At 45.8% G+C, this 14,940-nt stretch overlaps 1 protein-coding gene across 2 annotated transcripts in view; it reads right to left on the bottom strand.

The window, feature by feature from the left end:
• ANAPC1 (anaphase promoting complex subunit 1) overlaps positions 1-14,940 on the bottom strand; it is a 76,959-nt gene that overhangs the window by 3,238 nt on the left and 58,781 nt on the right. The window contains exons 37-46 of one of the 2 annotated variants that reach the window (XM_033100903.1): positions 14,858-14,911; positions 13,779-13,972; positions 10,211-10,297; positions 8,343-8,460; positions 7,404-7,481; positions 7,000-7,067; positions 5,876-6,014; positions 3,965-4,051; positions 2,477-2,572; positions 954-1,152 (exon numbers count right to left, since the gene is read on the bottom strand). In XM_033100903.1, coding sequence (XP_032956794.1) covers positions 954-1,152; positions 2,477-2,572; positions 3,965-4,051; positions 5,876-6,014; positions 7,000-7,067; positions 7,404-7,481; positions 8,343-8,460; positions 10,211-10,297; positions 13,779-13,972; positions 14,858-14,911 — 1,120 coding nt within the window. Of the gene's footprint in view, positions 1-953; positions 1,153-2,476; positions 2,576-3,964; positions 4,052-5,875; positions 6,015-6,999; positions 7,068-7,403; positions 7,482-8,342; positions 8,461-10,210; positions 10,298-13,778; positions 13,973-14,857; positions 14,912-14,940 lie in introns of both variants that reach the window. The other variant, XM_033100904.1, reaches the window with a different exon arrangement.

The following is a 14,940-nucleotide window of genomic DNA, read 5'->3' as shown; positions in this document are numbered from 1 at the left end:
CGTCTGATCAACAGCAAAGGTCTGCAGGACATGACGACGTGCTAAACTCAGTAAAAACAATTCACCAGAAGCTATAAAATAACTTGTATATTTCCCCAAAGTGAGGACAAAATAGTATTAAAAAAAATTTTTTAACTGCATGACCTTTGAAACCACCTGAGGACATGACAGATGGGAGACAGCAGACTGGGGGGTTGGAAAGCGCTGTTTTCCATGAGTATCACTCAAATCTGGTTCATGATTTCATTTTTTCATAGTATTACAGGTAGATGGTTTTGAACTGTATTCAAACCCTTAGGTTCTTGACTACCAGCACGTTAAAGAATCGAGAACTGTCACTACTGCTGGAACCGGGGTTAGTGTGTGCCCAGAGAAGGCTGCTGCCAGGCATGGAAGCCCCTGAATGGACTGTAAGATGAACAGGGGCAAGGAGCCCTTGTGTGACTGCCACAAGCCAATCCTGTCACACGTCAGACGGCTGTCCACCACCTGTCTCAGGTGAGGCACTTATAAATACCTTCACACTTCCCCTGCTGTCACAGCCAGGTTCCCACGGACAGCTGGGAAAACAGCTTTCACGCGCTCAGTAAGCACATAGTGTCTTCAGTGCATGGGGTGGTGGGGTGTGTGGGATACAGCAGGGGAAGAAGACGGCTGCCGGCCTCTGGGAGGTGACACACCCATAGAAACACAAGCGAGAGACCAGAAAAGAAAGAGGATTTGACTCGAGAGAAGGCGGAAGGGCTCTTAAGTGTCAAGCGGTATTTAAAACGCTATGCATGTTGTCCTGTGGTTTACAAATGCACCTTTAAAGAAGCGAAGGCAGACACTCAGTCTCAGGCAGCTGACTGGAAACCCGCACCCCCAGCCACGCTGCTGACCCCCGGCTCTGTCTTGCCCCTGTGAGAACAGGCTGCACGGGAAAGCTGAGGCTGCACGGGCGGGCCACTCACCTTGCAGCCAGCGGTCCAGGGCGTTATCGATGGCACACTTCACCACGGGCAGGAACTCGGAGCTCATGAACAGCCCTCGCCTCGGGTGCTTCTGCAGCCGCTCCTGGTGGCTCCTGGAGCTGAAAAACTCCAGCACCAGCTTTATCTGCCAGAGTTCCGACGTCTCGGACATTTCTGCCCTTCCCAGTCTTCTGACTGCCTAGGGGAGGAGGGCAGCGGCACTCAGTGAGGGTGAAGCCGCCCCGGCCAGCTCGTTCAGAGCTGGACACGGTGGTGTTAGCAGATGTGCCCATGAGACCGTTCTGTTTGCATAGTCTGGCCGCACAGCCCTACTGGGCACTCGAGTGTGGGCCCCATGGGGACAGCTCTCGGGTAAAGGCAGCAAGGGCACACGAGCCCACTTTTGGCTCAAGGGCTCTGCAAAGTGAAAACCAAACAGGTCTAGTGCCTCCTGGGGACCCCGGGGGTGTCAGGACGTGCCTGGAGTCCTGATAAGACTGCTCTTAGGACCCACCTGCAGTCACCACGTGGCAACCAGAGGGGCAGTCCTCTATCGACACCTGCCCGTGCGGGCCACCGAGGGCAGGTGCAGAGCTGGCCGCTGCGGGGATGCTGAAGCGGGTGGTACCAGCGTGGACCACCCTCGCACTTTCCAAGCAGACACTGAAGGCGCTCTGCGCCTACGGGGTTATGATGGACGCTGCCTTTAGCTAAGGATGTTACTTAATGCAATGACCTTCAGGCTTGGGGGAGTGTCCCCGGCCACAGTGTAGCTCCCACTCAGCTGTGCAGTAGGGATAACTATGCGGTTAGATGGTGTCCCAAATGCTCATGTGTGAACTCGCTGTATCATATTCTCCTCAACAGCCATTTAAAACTACATCCTGGACCTCATCCCAGAAACCCTGACTCAGCAGACACAGAATGGGCTCTGAGGATCTGTATTCTTGAGATTACCCAGATAAATTTTAGCCAAGTTGGAAAACTACTAGCTTAGCTTAACTGCAAATCTGGGTCTGAACGACATAGTATTAAAACGCCATGTGTGTTCCCAATATGCCAGAGCGAGAAAATCGGTCCGCGCCTTTAGGAAAGCCATCAGACACTCAACCCTTTCAGACGCTTGCAACAGCAGGCACACAAAACAGTTTCAAAATGGGGCCCAGCGCCCTGAGCCAGCACACACAGTCCTGGGAGCTCTCATGCCACCACTCACGGCCCATTCACACAGTGTGCCCACAGACAGGCTCTCAGGAGGGAGGCAAGAGGCCACCCGGGGAGAGACAGAGAGAACGGGAACCCGAGAGTGACAGAGCCCAGCAAGGGGCACGGCTGTCACCATGAATGCCACGCTTTTTGATATGCACAGTTTTCACCTTTGCTCGGGCTTCCTATTTCGAATTTCTAAACACAGATGAGAAACTAAAAAGATGGGACCCTTGGGAACCTTACCTGGCTGTTGAGGCTGTTACTGAAATACAGGATACACCTCTCAGGACTAGAATAGGTTTTTGGAACCATACCTGGTCCATTGCCACGTACGCAGGCAACATCTCCGGGGTCTCCTGAGTGACACACTCGTAGAGTACTGAAGAAAAGAGATCCAGAATTTCCTGTTTCTGTGAAAAATCAGAAGCTATTTTTAGCACATCAATGTATATCCCAAAATCAATTTGAGAAACAGCTGCGCAGCAGCCACTATGGCCCATGTTAAGCTCTGCAGTGAGTGACAGAAAAGGACCAGCCGCCACTCTGCACGTGTCATAGCACGTGCCACACTGAACCTCCACAACGTGCAACCAGACTTGAGTCCTGAGGGACAGGTAAGGGTGCAAGTGCTGTGGTGGGGAGAACTGGGTTAGCTGGGGCAAACACGAGGGGGCAGGATGTCAGAGACGTGCCTTGGGTTGTGCTGGCAAAGGCAGGACCCAGAGAGGGGCCCAGCACCCTAAGAGGCAACAGAAACACTGAGCAGGACAAGGCTCGGGGAGGCTGCCAGGCTGCCCAGCTGGGGCTGAGGGCAGGCACGGGCCTTCACAGAGACCTGCTGTCTTGAGCACATGCCCTGCTCTTACTAGCTGTGATCTTGGGCAAATAACATCTCTGAGTGGCAGTTTCCTCATCTGCAAACCTGGAACGATAAAGCCTACCCTCCAGTGAGAACTAAATGAGAAAATTGCGTACAGCACTGAGCAAAGGGTCCAATACAGACAGCCCTCGTTTTATTGCACTTCACAGATGTGGTGTTTTTCAAATTGAAGGCAAGACCTTCCACCAGCAAAAAGATTATGATCCGCTTTACAGTGACCCTCGCTTTGCTGCTGTGGTCTGGGAATGAAACAGCCATGTTCCTGAGGTGTGAATGAACATAGTAAAGATTCAATAAATAAGAGGGGGAAAGGTTATTTCACTTTATCCTCAAAACAGGAATGGAAGGTAAGTTCCATTATAATCCCACTTTTAGAAATGAGGAAACTGCCTTGGAGAGGTTGAAAAATTTTCCCAAGGCCACACACACACTTGTAGGCAAGGAGCCATCAATCCCAGGCCACCTCATTCCCACATCCAATCTTCACCGTCTGCAACGATGAACTAAAATCAGTGATCTCCCAGGCAATCAGCGACTCCTAAAGAGCAATTTTACAACCAACAGGAAGAAGGGTTATAAAATAGAGGAAATAAAATTAACAAAATTACGTAAAAACAAGAGAAGGACAGTAAACACTGAAAATATAAATCAGTACAAGAATAGACACAAGAAAGTTATCACCCATCAAAACTAGTGTCTTAGAAATTTTAAGTTGTTTCTTCTATCAAAGTAGGAAGTTCTGAATTTATTAGTTTTAAACTATGAAAAAATCTGTATTTTCCAAGCAAAAACATCAACCAGTGTGCCTGAGGTATGTCATCAACCTCAAAGATGGGTACTACAGATTTTTTTGGTGGTGTCCACAGGTAGATATCACAACGAATTCTACTCTTGGGCTGAGCGAAGCATACCACACACTTACCTGACCCATGCTCACGGTGGGTTTGCAGAAATACTCAGCAAATGACAGAAGTGCTGGGTCAGAAGTGAATGCTGAAATCGTTTCAGGCTAAAAAATAAACACACAACAAATATAAGTAAAATGATTATTACTTTCTTTGTTTTTCAAATTGCAATGTATGCTGTTGTAAGGACTCTACCTTGCTTTTTTCACACAATGGACCCTGAAAACCCAAGGCTGTACCAACTTGCCAGAGCTCCCTCAACGTGTTCTGCTCAGCAGTTACGGGAAGCTTTCCACACAAGCTGGCACGAGCTCCCGACTTAGCAAAAGGCCAATACTAAACTCACCTAAAAGAAGCCTTTCCCTTTCCTTCATTAACTAAAAAACAAATTAGATTGTTACTAAAAAGGAAAACAAAATATTGCTCAAATAGCCACTCACAAAAAGACACATAACGTGTTTCCACTTAACACGGGGTACCTAAGTTCTCAAAATCAAAGAGACAGGAAGGAGAATGGAGGTTGCCAAGGGCTGTGGGGTGGGGAGTTAGTGTTTAACAGGTACAGGGTTTTAGCTTTCCAAGAGAAAAAAATTCTGTGGCTGGATGTCGGTGAAGGTTGTACAGTATCAATGCTCTTAATACCACCGACCTGTACACTTAAAAAGGGGTAAGACAGTAAATTTCACATTATGTGTATTCTACCACAATAGAAAAAAATTAGTAAAAAAAGGAGATATCACTCAAGGTTCAACACTGAAAATGGAACATGGAGGTATTACCATTTTCCACTGAGGTTTATATTTTACTTCTGAATCCCCAGCAGGCAGGAAATAAAGATGTCTTTTAATTTTTAAACACTTTCCCCATTCAAACTCAAGCCTAATATTACATATTTTCTTTACAAATTGGATTAGGGTCTTTGAAATGGACTCTAATTTGTGTAAGAAGCAATAGTGCTAATTTAAGCTAAACTTTGTCCAAAAACCCTTCAAAGTACCCCAGACACCATAGCAAGTGTTGCCAAACAAAACTTACTGATGTCAACTGCACCTATTTAAAGCCTGGGGACTGTCATCAAGCCTCCGTCCTAAGTAACTGACTTAAAATCAAATGTGACTTCAATTAAAATAAGCTGCTACCTCCTCACTTGGGTAAACAAAAGCTGGCACCGCCGAGCCCGCCCGCCTGCCGTGTGCGTGCTGTGTGGGCTACCCTTAAGGGCCCTGACTGCTCCCCTGCTTCTCAATGTACCTCCAGGAGGAGCACATGTGCTCACGGGATTCCTGAAAACTGGTGTTCAATACAGAAATTTGATGGCAGACCATGGGCCACATTTCCAGTGCCGGAAGCTTATTCTAGAACGTAGAGCAAACTATGTCCTATCCCCCCAGCCCCACCCGACCCCCGGGATGACAGTGCTTTGAGCATGCTTCACTCATCCAAACACTGCTCTATTAGCAGTCAGGTGCTAGGCGAATAAGGTCAACTAATAAAATAAGGCTAACGCTGTCATCATTTTATCCTCACCAGGGTTTAAGCAACAAAAGGTTTAAAAATGGAACTAAGTGCTACCTTGCAAAAACCTTTCTCTGTTCTTGCCAGGAATTAAGTACATCTGGATAGATTTAAGGATTCATGAGTAAAATTACTAAACTGAAATATTTACAGTGTTAAGCTATATTATGACTGTCCCTGCCACCAAATGTCAATCAGCGTCAGAGTCCTGGCAGGTGGCTGTCTTTTATTATGGCTGCCACTTAATAGCGGCAAATAGACCCCGCGTCACTCGTCTGTGCCATCTGCAGCGATGAGAGGGGGCAGGCAGAGCCATCTCACGGTACCATAAATGCTACCGCAAAGTCCGTGCTCTGGGTGGGCTGGGGGTGGGGCTCTCCCCTCGTCCTTCCATTTCCACCAAGGTGTGCTACCTTGAACGCCCGGGCTTCAGAGTTCCTGTTAGCGACGGTTTGGGCCAACAAACTCTGCCATCCCATTGGATCTTCCTTGTAGGAGAGTTGGCCTGCTCTGAGCTTCACATATAAAACCCCATCCTTGGAAAGGATTGACCTGTAAAAAATCAAGAGTGAGTTTAACCTGAGGTACGGATACTGGTGGTTCTTGACCGGAAATGCTGCATTTCCCAATACCACGTTCACAAGACACGAAGTCTTCTACATTTTCCACTAAGGTGTAAGATTATTTACTGTGTCCAAAATTAAATCAGTCGCCCCCAAGAAAGCCAAAACAAACTTCCATTTTTCTTTGGCATCTAGATTCATGGAACTTGTTAAACAATAATTTCCGACTGTTCACATGTAAGCTTCACAGGCAGTATTTTACTTGACGTGCCTTTATGTCCCCTGTCCTCTGGGAGCTATGTGGGGGACAAAGAGGTGCTGAATAGCTACTGACTAGTGCACAACAGAAAGAAAATGAGGCTGCAAATGTAAACACAGAACAATACAGAATATAGGTATTACATAGACAGTTTGAGGGAAATGGAAATTGGGACTAAACATTTAGAACTTTTGCAAGCTTGTTACATTTTCTGGAAATTTAAAGACAATTTACACATCACCACAGGTATAAAATTATTAATGCTCTCTGTTCGTTAAAGTAATTACTTGTATATGACTATTTCTACCCAAAGCCAACCTACCATAATCTTAATTTTACGAGAACAATCTAACAAGAGAATGGGAAAGACATGCAACAGACTGACAAACACCGACTGTTACAAAGGCCCTTTGTGGACATACACATCAGCCTTATTTTCTTACACCCATTCGTTCATTATTGCCTCGACAGACAATTCCATTACTGTCCCAGTTTAAGTCACTTCAAGTTTCTCAATGAATAAACAAATGTTTAGGATTTTATTTCTAAGTTCAAATTTTCATTTTCTAACACAAATGTGTTTCAAAGAGATAGACCGCTGTACTCAATACGTACTCTACAGCCTGTCGTGGGTGAGAGGGGAGGGTGACAACTGACACCTCCCCAGGTACCTCCGTCCACCTCACAGGTCATCTGAGAAGGTCAGTGTACTTACTTCAAGTGCTGTGTTCCCTTGCTTAAATCGATGAGCAGTTCCCAGTATCGTGGGCCTTTAACTTTAATCTGCCAACACACACAGAAACACAGTCAGCCCAGTGCTGACAAAGAGCTGCTCTGACAAAACGAAACCCCTGCTCCTCAGAGGAAGTAAGGGTAACTGGGTGGGAAAGACCTGGGGAGGTGAAGGAGCCCTGTTTCCGGACCAGGATGCGAGTCACGCGCGAGGCCATCTAACCTGCACAGGAAGCCCTCCCTTCGCACCCACGGCAGCTCCTAGGGGCACTTCCCTAACTACTGCAGCTGCTGAAGCAGGACAGGCTTTTGCTCAGCTGTCCCTACCACACACTGTCCTGGCTGGACCCGTCCCGTGGACGTCTCCCTAAGTCACGTGCCATGTACCTGCTTTAAAAGGTGCAGCTCCGGAAGCAGGGTGGGGGCCATCAGCTCCTCTCTGGTCTGCTCGTACCACTGAGTGCCCTTCACACAGGTAAGAGAACAGCCGTTCACGTGCAGTTAGGGGAACTGCAAGGAGCAACAGCTCCACTGTCCATTTCCACTCCCCGAGGCCAGCACAGACTGTCAGATGGCCCCGAATCCTTTCTGATACTCAGGTTTCCGAGGGCTCACACCTACCACCCTCCGTGGGCCGGCACCACCTCCGATCACGTCCGGCCCTGCACGCCGGCACAGACCCGCACTGGCAAGCCTCAGGCCCTTGCCTGCAGGAAACGCACCCCCGCAGCTGGCAGAACACGCCGGGGCCCAAAGCCTGCCTCGCAGCCTCCCACAACTGATGGAGTGCATCGCTGCTCCCGCCAATACCTGTTCTTATGGCACCCACACCTGGCTCCCCAACACACAGGTCAGGAATAGGACAACGTCAACTTCGTGTCCCAAAGCCTAGCACAACTGTGATACACAAGAGGTACTTAATCATTGCTGATGAATGAAGGCTATGTCACGTGTAAGCTACCTATGTACCTAAATCGAAGTTCCCTCGTCAAACAGGACCGTGGGCTTTAAGCCCCAGCGAATTCATCGCTCAACAGTCCTAATCCAGTTCACTGCTTGCAGCACTACCACCAGCCACATAAAGTCACCAGGGACACTTCCAATCTAGCTCTAAGGATGAGAGCAGCTGCCGCTCGCTGAGGTCTGCGCCCCACTCTGAATGAGCACAACCAGCCGCAGGACGTGCAGGAACTCTGGAGGCTTCTCTTGTGATGAGGGTTCAACTCACTACTGTCATCTTCTAAGGGACAACGCTTTTGAAATGTCCTGACCTGCCACAATGGATGAGTGGTAATAAAATCACAAAGGTGAGCGGGGAAGCCTTACCTTGTAGGTGACTTCCAAGAGGGCATAGCAGGGTGTGTTGGTGTCCACGTCCACAGGCACCAGCAGACGTGGCTCTGCGGCCAGTACGTACAGGTGCCTCAGGGCCTGGAGATGATACCTGTTCACAGAAAACAGACAGCAAGTATCCAACAGGTGACAATGGCACAGCTCTACAAGCCACTGTGGCCAACACAGACGCGAGAGTGCCACCTTCCAATGACAGCAATCCTGACAAGGAAGATGAGGGGTTCCACTTAAAAAGTCTGGGAGAAATTCCCTTTAGAAAGTTCTAGACATTTGGTCTTTACCCAAGAATTCTTGAGTTTTCAGTTACAAGGTTTTATAGGGAGGCAAAAATGATCTTAATGTGAAAACATGTAGTAATAAATTGATCACTTATGAAATCAGTTCTCCAATATCCTCCTCTGATTAACACGGGGCATCTCTTTCCACCTCCTAAAAGATTTACTTCTAGTTTTATTTTTCTTAAGCGTTGGTAGGAAGAAGGGGGAAGAAAGAGTGCCAGTTTCCCTCAGATAGGAAAAGTCCTTCTGCAAGATGTACACACGTGAGCACACGTGCACACACACAGAGTGTAACGCACCAAAAACTAATGGGTGAGATCATAACAAGATTTTTCTTTCTCTACGTACTTTCTGAGTCTTCAAAAATTTCTTTTAAACTTTAAAATTTATATTTTACAATTTAAACACAGTAAGTTTTTACATTTTAAGGCATCCCATTAGAGGATAAAATAAGACTCCCCTTTTCTTAATTTCCAGCCACACCCTTCCTTCCCACCCCCAACTACCACCCCTATAAATATACTGGAAATGAAATCAGTCATGGCTACCACACAACTGGTATTGTTGTTACATCAGGTTCTCGGTGCTGACAAGAACCGAGAGCACCAATGTGCTCTGCTTCCCATACTACTAGGACCAGAAAGAGACACGTGAGTCTCTCTGATACCCTCGCCAACAGCTAACCTTAACAACTCAAAGCTCCCTCCTAAATGGACAGTGAGGCCACACGTCAGTCATATTAATTCAACAATGACGTTCTTAGGTGCCACCTGTCAGTAATGTGTGGACTTCAGACCAGGACACTTTGGGGAAAGAGTCTCCATCCGCTGTGGGGTGCCGTGCAGACGATGCCTCCTGAGCACAGTGAGACTATGGCCCTGGGCACTTACTGGGGTGCCTACAGTGGGGCACACTGGTCATCGCAAACGTCACTGGAGTCACTGGAATGTAAGCAGCCATGTCGTGCCCTCCCTCCACGTACAGACCTGCTGCACCTGAACGACCAGGGGACCTTTGTGCTGAGGGCAGGGCCTCTGCACCATCAGCAGCTTATACGTGTCTGAGCTTCTAGCACCCACTGCCACTCCTAGACGGACTCTGCTTTTCTGCTGCATCCTGCTTTTCCTGTCCCTTCTATGTCATTTATACAAAACTTTTCGGCATTCATGTAAAAGAAGGATAAAACGATTCATACAGACACTGCCACTAAATCAGACACATTTCTCTCTGGGAAACATGTCGTCTTCAGCTTTTCTTGTCTGCACCCTGGTCCTGATGACTTTTTCCCTAAAGACAACCTTGCTGGCTACTTCTGGGTTAGGGCGGTTCTGCTGGCTGGAGTGCGGTGGAAGACTGAGCAGCCATCGGGTGTCCAAAGCTCTCTTTTACTCTAACTCCTGGCTGAGAGCGACTTTTAAAGGGATTCAGCCCGAAAGATACTCTGCTCTAGGTTCAAGAGCAGAATAAAGCTAGCCTGGAAATGAGTCCATGGAACCGAAATGCAACCGAATCATCCCCTCAGGAGCTTGGGAAAGGCCACACGGAGGGCAGAGCTGTGCTTACCTGTTATCAGTGCTGTGAGCGGGGAAGTGTGGGTACAGCGCGCACAGCAGGGCAGCGATGGAGGGGTTGGAGGTGCTCAGGGAGTACCTGTGAGGCAAAGCCGGGGAAAGGCACGTTAGCGAGACCGCCCACCTTTCGAGAACCCGGCAACTGGGGGACTGCGGCGAGGCCTTGGAAATACAAGTGTCAGTGACGAGTACATGTCACCTTGCAGTTAGTCCACAAGCTACTGCAAGGTCATCTGCACCTTAAGGCACAGATATTAAATTACAAAACTTGAATCAATAACAAGCAAAACTTTAACGTACAAGGGCACCATACTGAGGACCACGAATACAATCCTGACATTACACTAAAAAGTCCCGGATGAAGGACACCACCTTCTCCCCCAGTTTTATATACGCCTGTTGACAAAATTCTCTTAAATATTCAGGGTTTTGTACTGAGTATCTCAAAAATTCTTTCATATCTATAAGGCAGGATCATTTCCTTTAAATGATGAACTAAGTGAAAAAAGGCAAAAGTTATCATTAAAAAGTTGTAATGAATGTACAAACAACTATTCCTCAAAAGTTCTTTTTCTTATCAATATGATAAACTTATAAAGGCGACATACTCTTAGTTAAGTCAAATGCCTTGAAATTTTCCTTAAACTATTTTTTCAGTGTTGCTCAAATGCAGTCTGGCAAACTCAATCTCAAGTTCCAGCATTTGTCTTATGAATACTTGGAAACAGATGGTACAGGACATCACTGCTGTGGGGACACTACTGCAGCTCCTCAGTATACACGTATGTTCTGTTACACACGCACATCCCAACTCTCTTGGCCTGTCTGTCCTTTCTAATAATGAGGGTATCAAGTAAGAACTTAGCATTCATCACACACACATTTTAACCAATTAGGAAGAAGAGATTTCGAAACCTGAATAAAGAACTGTTTTGACACGTACATAGAATAGGCCATTTTCTCTCTACCATTTTGATAAAACCAAAACCCAAAGACAAACATTAGAATTAACGTCAGGAACTGAGAGTAAACAGCAGGATGAGGCTACTCTGTGAGAACGTGGATGCTGCCACAGGGCACACAGTACGTTTCTGGATCAGAAGGCACACGGAACATAGCAGCAACTGGGACAGAGCCTCGGCCTGAAGGGGAGAGAGGCTCACACAGTGTGGGGCCACGGACAGCGGCTGAGGAAGAGAACGAAACTCGAGAGGGGCTTATTTTGAAAGGAAAAGAGAATTTTAAAAAATCATAAGAAGAATTTGTACAGAAATATTTCTTTAGCCATTCTTCATTCTAAATAATTAAAGAACAATTCTACAAAACCTGCTTAAAGGGCATGCCACCTTTCTGACAACCTTTAGTTTCTGTGTTCTGGAAAGGCAAGTTCCAATGTACAGTTCAGTTTTAAAGAAAAGGGGACAAGAACTTGCGTGACTTGCAGGAATTGTGTCAGTGGACCAAGGTCACAGACACGAGAGCAAATGAGTGCAGGACACCCCACGCTCCCCAACCAGAAGACGCACCAGTTCCTTCCAAACACATGTGCAGACTCAGTGCGAGTCTGATCAACATTTTACCGGGTTCTTTAGTGTGAAACTCACAAGGAATTCCAATGCTGCTGTGGAGTGCAGAGTGCCAAGAACAGAAAAACACACTTTGGGAGTGTTTCCTCCCAGGGTGCCTCACTCACTATAAACCACAATAGTTTAGACACTGGTTTTGGTGCACGTATAGAAACACGGACCAACTGAACCTACTAGCCCAGAAATAAACACACAGACACAGACACCGAAGTTACAACAAAGGTGGTTCTGTAGAACAGTGGAGAAAAGATAAACTTTTCAATAACCATGGGCCATCGATGGGGAAAAAACATTCAGAAAAATCAGTTCCAGGGAGATTTTAAATCCAAAAAGAATGGAAAAGCTAAAAAACTTCTGGAAGACCAATAGAAGAATATCTTCTTGCTGGGTACGGGGGTAAAAAATACTTCATCAGAAGGACAGAAAAGTACTAACCATAAAATGAAAACACTCATAATTCTGTTCATCAAAAGACACTATTAAGAGAGTTAAAAGGCAAGCCACAGAGGAGAAGATACTACAACATACAAAAGTGACAAAGGCCTCAGGTCACAACAATGAACCAATATGGAATAGACAAATTAATAGAAACAGAAAGGAGAACAGTGGCTGCCAGAAGCTGGGAGAAGGAGAAATAGAGGAGTTATTATTTAAAGGGTACAGAATTTCAGTTTTGCAAGAGGAAAATCTGAAAATACTTAATACCACTGAACTGTACATTTAACAATGTTTAAGGTGGTAAATTTTATGTGTATTTTACCATAAATAAAAATTGAAAAATAAACAAACCAGTATGAAAATGGGTAGCAAGAACTTTGGATATCACAAAAGAGATTTCCAGTTGGTCATTAAAGATACGAAAAAGTGCTAAGTATCATTAGTCAGGGAAATGGAAATCAAAACTACAACGAGATACTACCATGAGATGGCTAAAATTAAGACGACTAACAATAACAAATGTTGACAAGGGGTGCGAGTGCCTGGACCTTCATATGGCAGGTAACAAGGTACGACCACTTTGGCGCACTGACAGCCTGACTACAGAGACGAACACACAGACACACGGTGGCCACTTCCACTCGTCGATCTGCACACGACAAATCAAAGACGTGACAAGAACATGCATGACAGTAGTCTCCATAATGGCCCAAACTAGAAAACACACAGTCCAGTAACTGCAGTTACTGACCCCAGTTACACAGTGGCTTCAAGAGCATTGAAACACGACTAAACCAGCGCGACACACAACACAGATGGATCTCACAAACAGCACGCCGAGCAAAAGCAACAAGAAACAAAAGGACGCACAGTGTATGATGCGTGTGAATTTCAAAAACAGGCAAAAGCAGTCTAAGGTGTCAGAGGAGTAACTAGTGGTTCTCTCCGGGCAGAAGTGAAGCACCAGCGACTGGGAGGTGCCTGGCAGGGTGCAGACGGGCGTTCTGGCTACACCCTGGTCCCGCCGTGCCACTGAGCTGTGCTGCTATGGTCTGCACACGCGTGTAGGTGTACTTTTATTCAATACACATCATGAAAAGTCAGGCAAGTCTTACAAAAGAATGAGGTGGTCAGGAATGACGGATGCTGGAGAGAGAACAAGGAAGTTGAAAACTAAGCAAATGTCACAGGATTTGTTGGCTGACCGTGCTCGTGACCTTCATGAGAAAGCGGCTCAGCAGAAGTCAAGTACTTAAGCAGTGGGGACTACAGACTTGGCAGTGAAGTGCTGAGCAGACTCTCCTGAGAAATGCAGCGTTGCTAAGTGTCTTAGAGAGAGGATGGTAACTCTAAGTAGGGCATACAGTGACGGTCAAACCATAAAAAGGCCCTTGCAAAGTGTACTAATGCCTCCAGATAAGCTAACGGCCTCCAGAAACAAACATTTTCGGGCGTGCTCAGATTCAAAATAAGCCTCTCTTAAAGATCTTGCTCACGATATCTTGTCATCGAGGAAAGAAATACATACTCATTTACCTTCCTCCTCCCAGAAACAGAAGTCCGAGGGCCATGTGATGGGCTAAGTGGAAACCATAGTTCATTTCACCGCCTGTTTTCATGTGCAAGAAGCGACACAGCTGCAGCACCTTCAGGTTCCCCGAGCCAGCCATGACCATGGCCAGGGACAGCAGCACGACACTCAGGCACGTCTCCAGGTTGTGGGGGCCTGTCTGGAGTGCGAAGGAGGGCTGTCGTGTTACATTCTTTACCATTAAACTAGACTGGGCGTCATTAGACTACAAATGTTTATGAAATTTTAAAAATCTGTAAAAACAAGTATGTTCTCTGATTATGAAATCTAAGTTCAATGTAGAAAATTCAAAAAATAAAGTACCAAAAAGGAAATAACAACCAAAGAAAACTGCTATAAACATTCTGCCTTTCTTTTTCTCCAAATCTTTTCCTGCATTTATGTTTTTTCTCAACTGAAACTGAGATATTACTATACACATTGTAAAATTTTTTAATCTATTACATTATAAGCAAACTTCACTCATAAAAAAATCCTTATAGAACACGATATTGATAGCTCCATTGTATGTCAATGTACAGATACACCATAATCAAACTTACTTAACTACTTTTAGACTTTTTGATGTTTCCAGTTTTCTCATATTATAAATAATGTTGCATAAATCTGTGTGGCTTTTACCAGGAAATAAAATCTTTCAGTCTTCCTGTCATCAGAGCAGCAATGTCTCAATCACATTTGCATTTTTACCAAACACCAATTTTTTTAAAAAAACAATTACCAATATTCAGTACTGAGACAGAATGGCAGATGGTATGACAATCCATGAAGGATATGGCTTTTCTTATTTATTCTCTCGTCACAAGAATTGGAGACCTGTGCACCCTTCAAGGGTAACCATATTCTTACCTAATTAATAGCCCAGAACAAAAATACAAAGATGAGCCAACACTTCAAACCTCCCATTCTAAATCTGAACAAACTGCAGAGATATGTGACAACACATGAGTAACTGAATTATCAGTGAACTTCCTTCGAGTCGAATTTTATTCCCAAGGAGACTGACTCATCATAAAAGACTTACCACAGAAGCATTAGGTGCAGACAAGTAAGTCATGAAATCTTTTGCAAATTTATGCTGGAAAAACAAAAGAAAGTATCTAAAGT

This window comes from Rhinolophus ferrumequinum (assembly GCF_004115265.2).
Source record: "Rhinolophus ferrumequinum isolate MPI-CBG mRhiFer1 chromosome 13 unlocalized genomic scaffold, mRhiFer1_v1.p Super_scaffold_3, whole genome shotgun sequence".
Lineage (NCBI taxonomy): Eukaryota > Metazoa > Chordata > Mammalia > Chiroptera > Rhinolophidae > Rhinolophus > Rhinolophus ferrumequinum.
The sequence above is the reverse complement of the archived record's forward strand: the minus strand, read 5'-3'. Positions and strand labels throughout refer to the sequence as shown.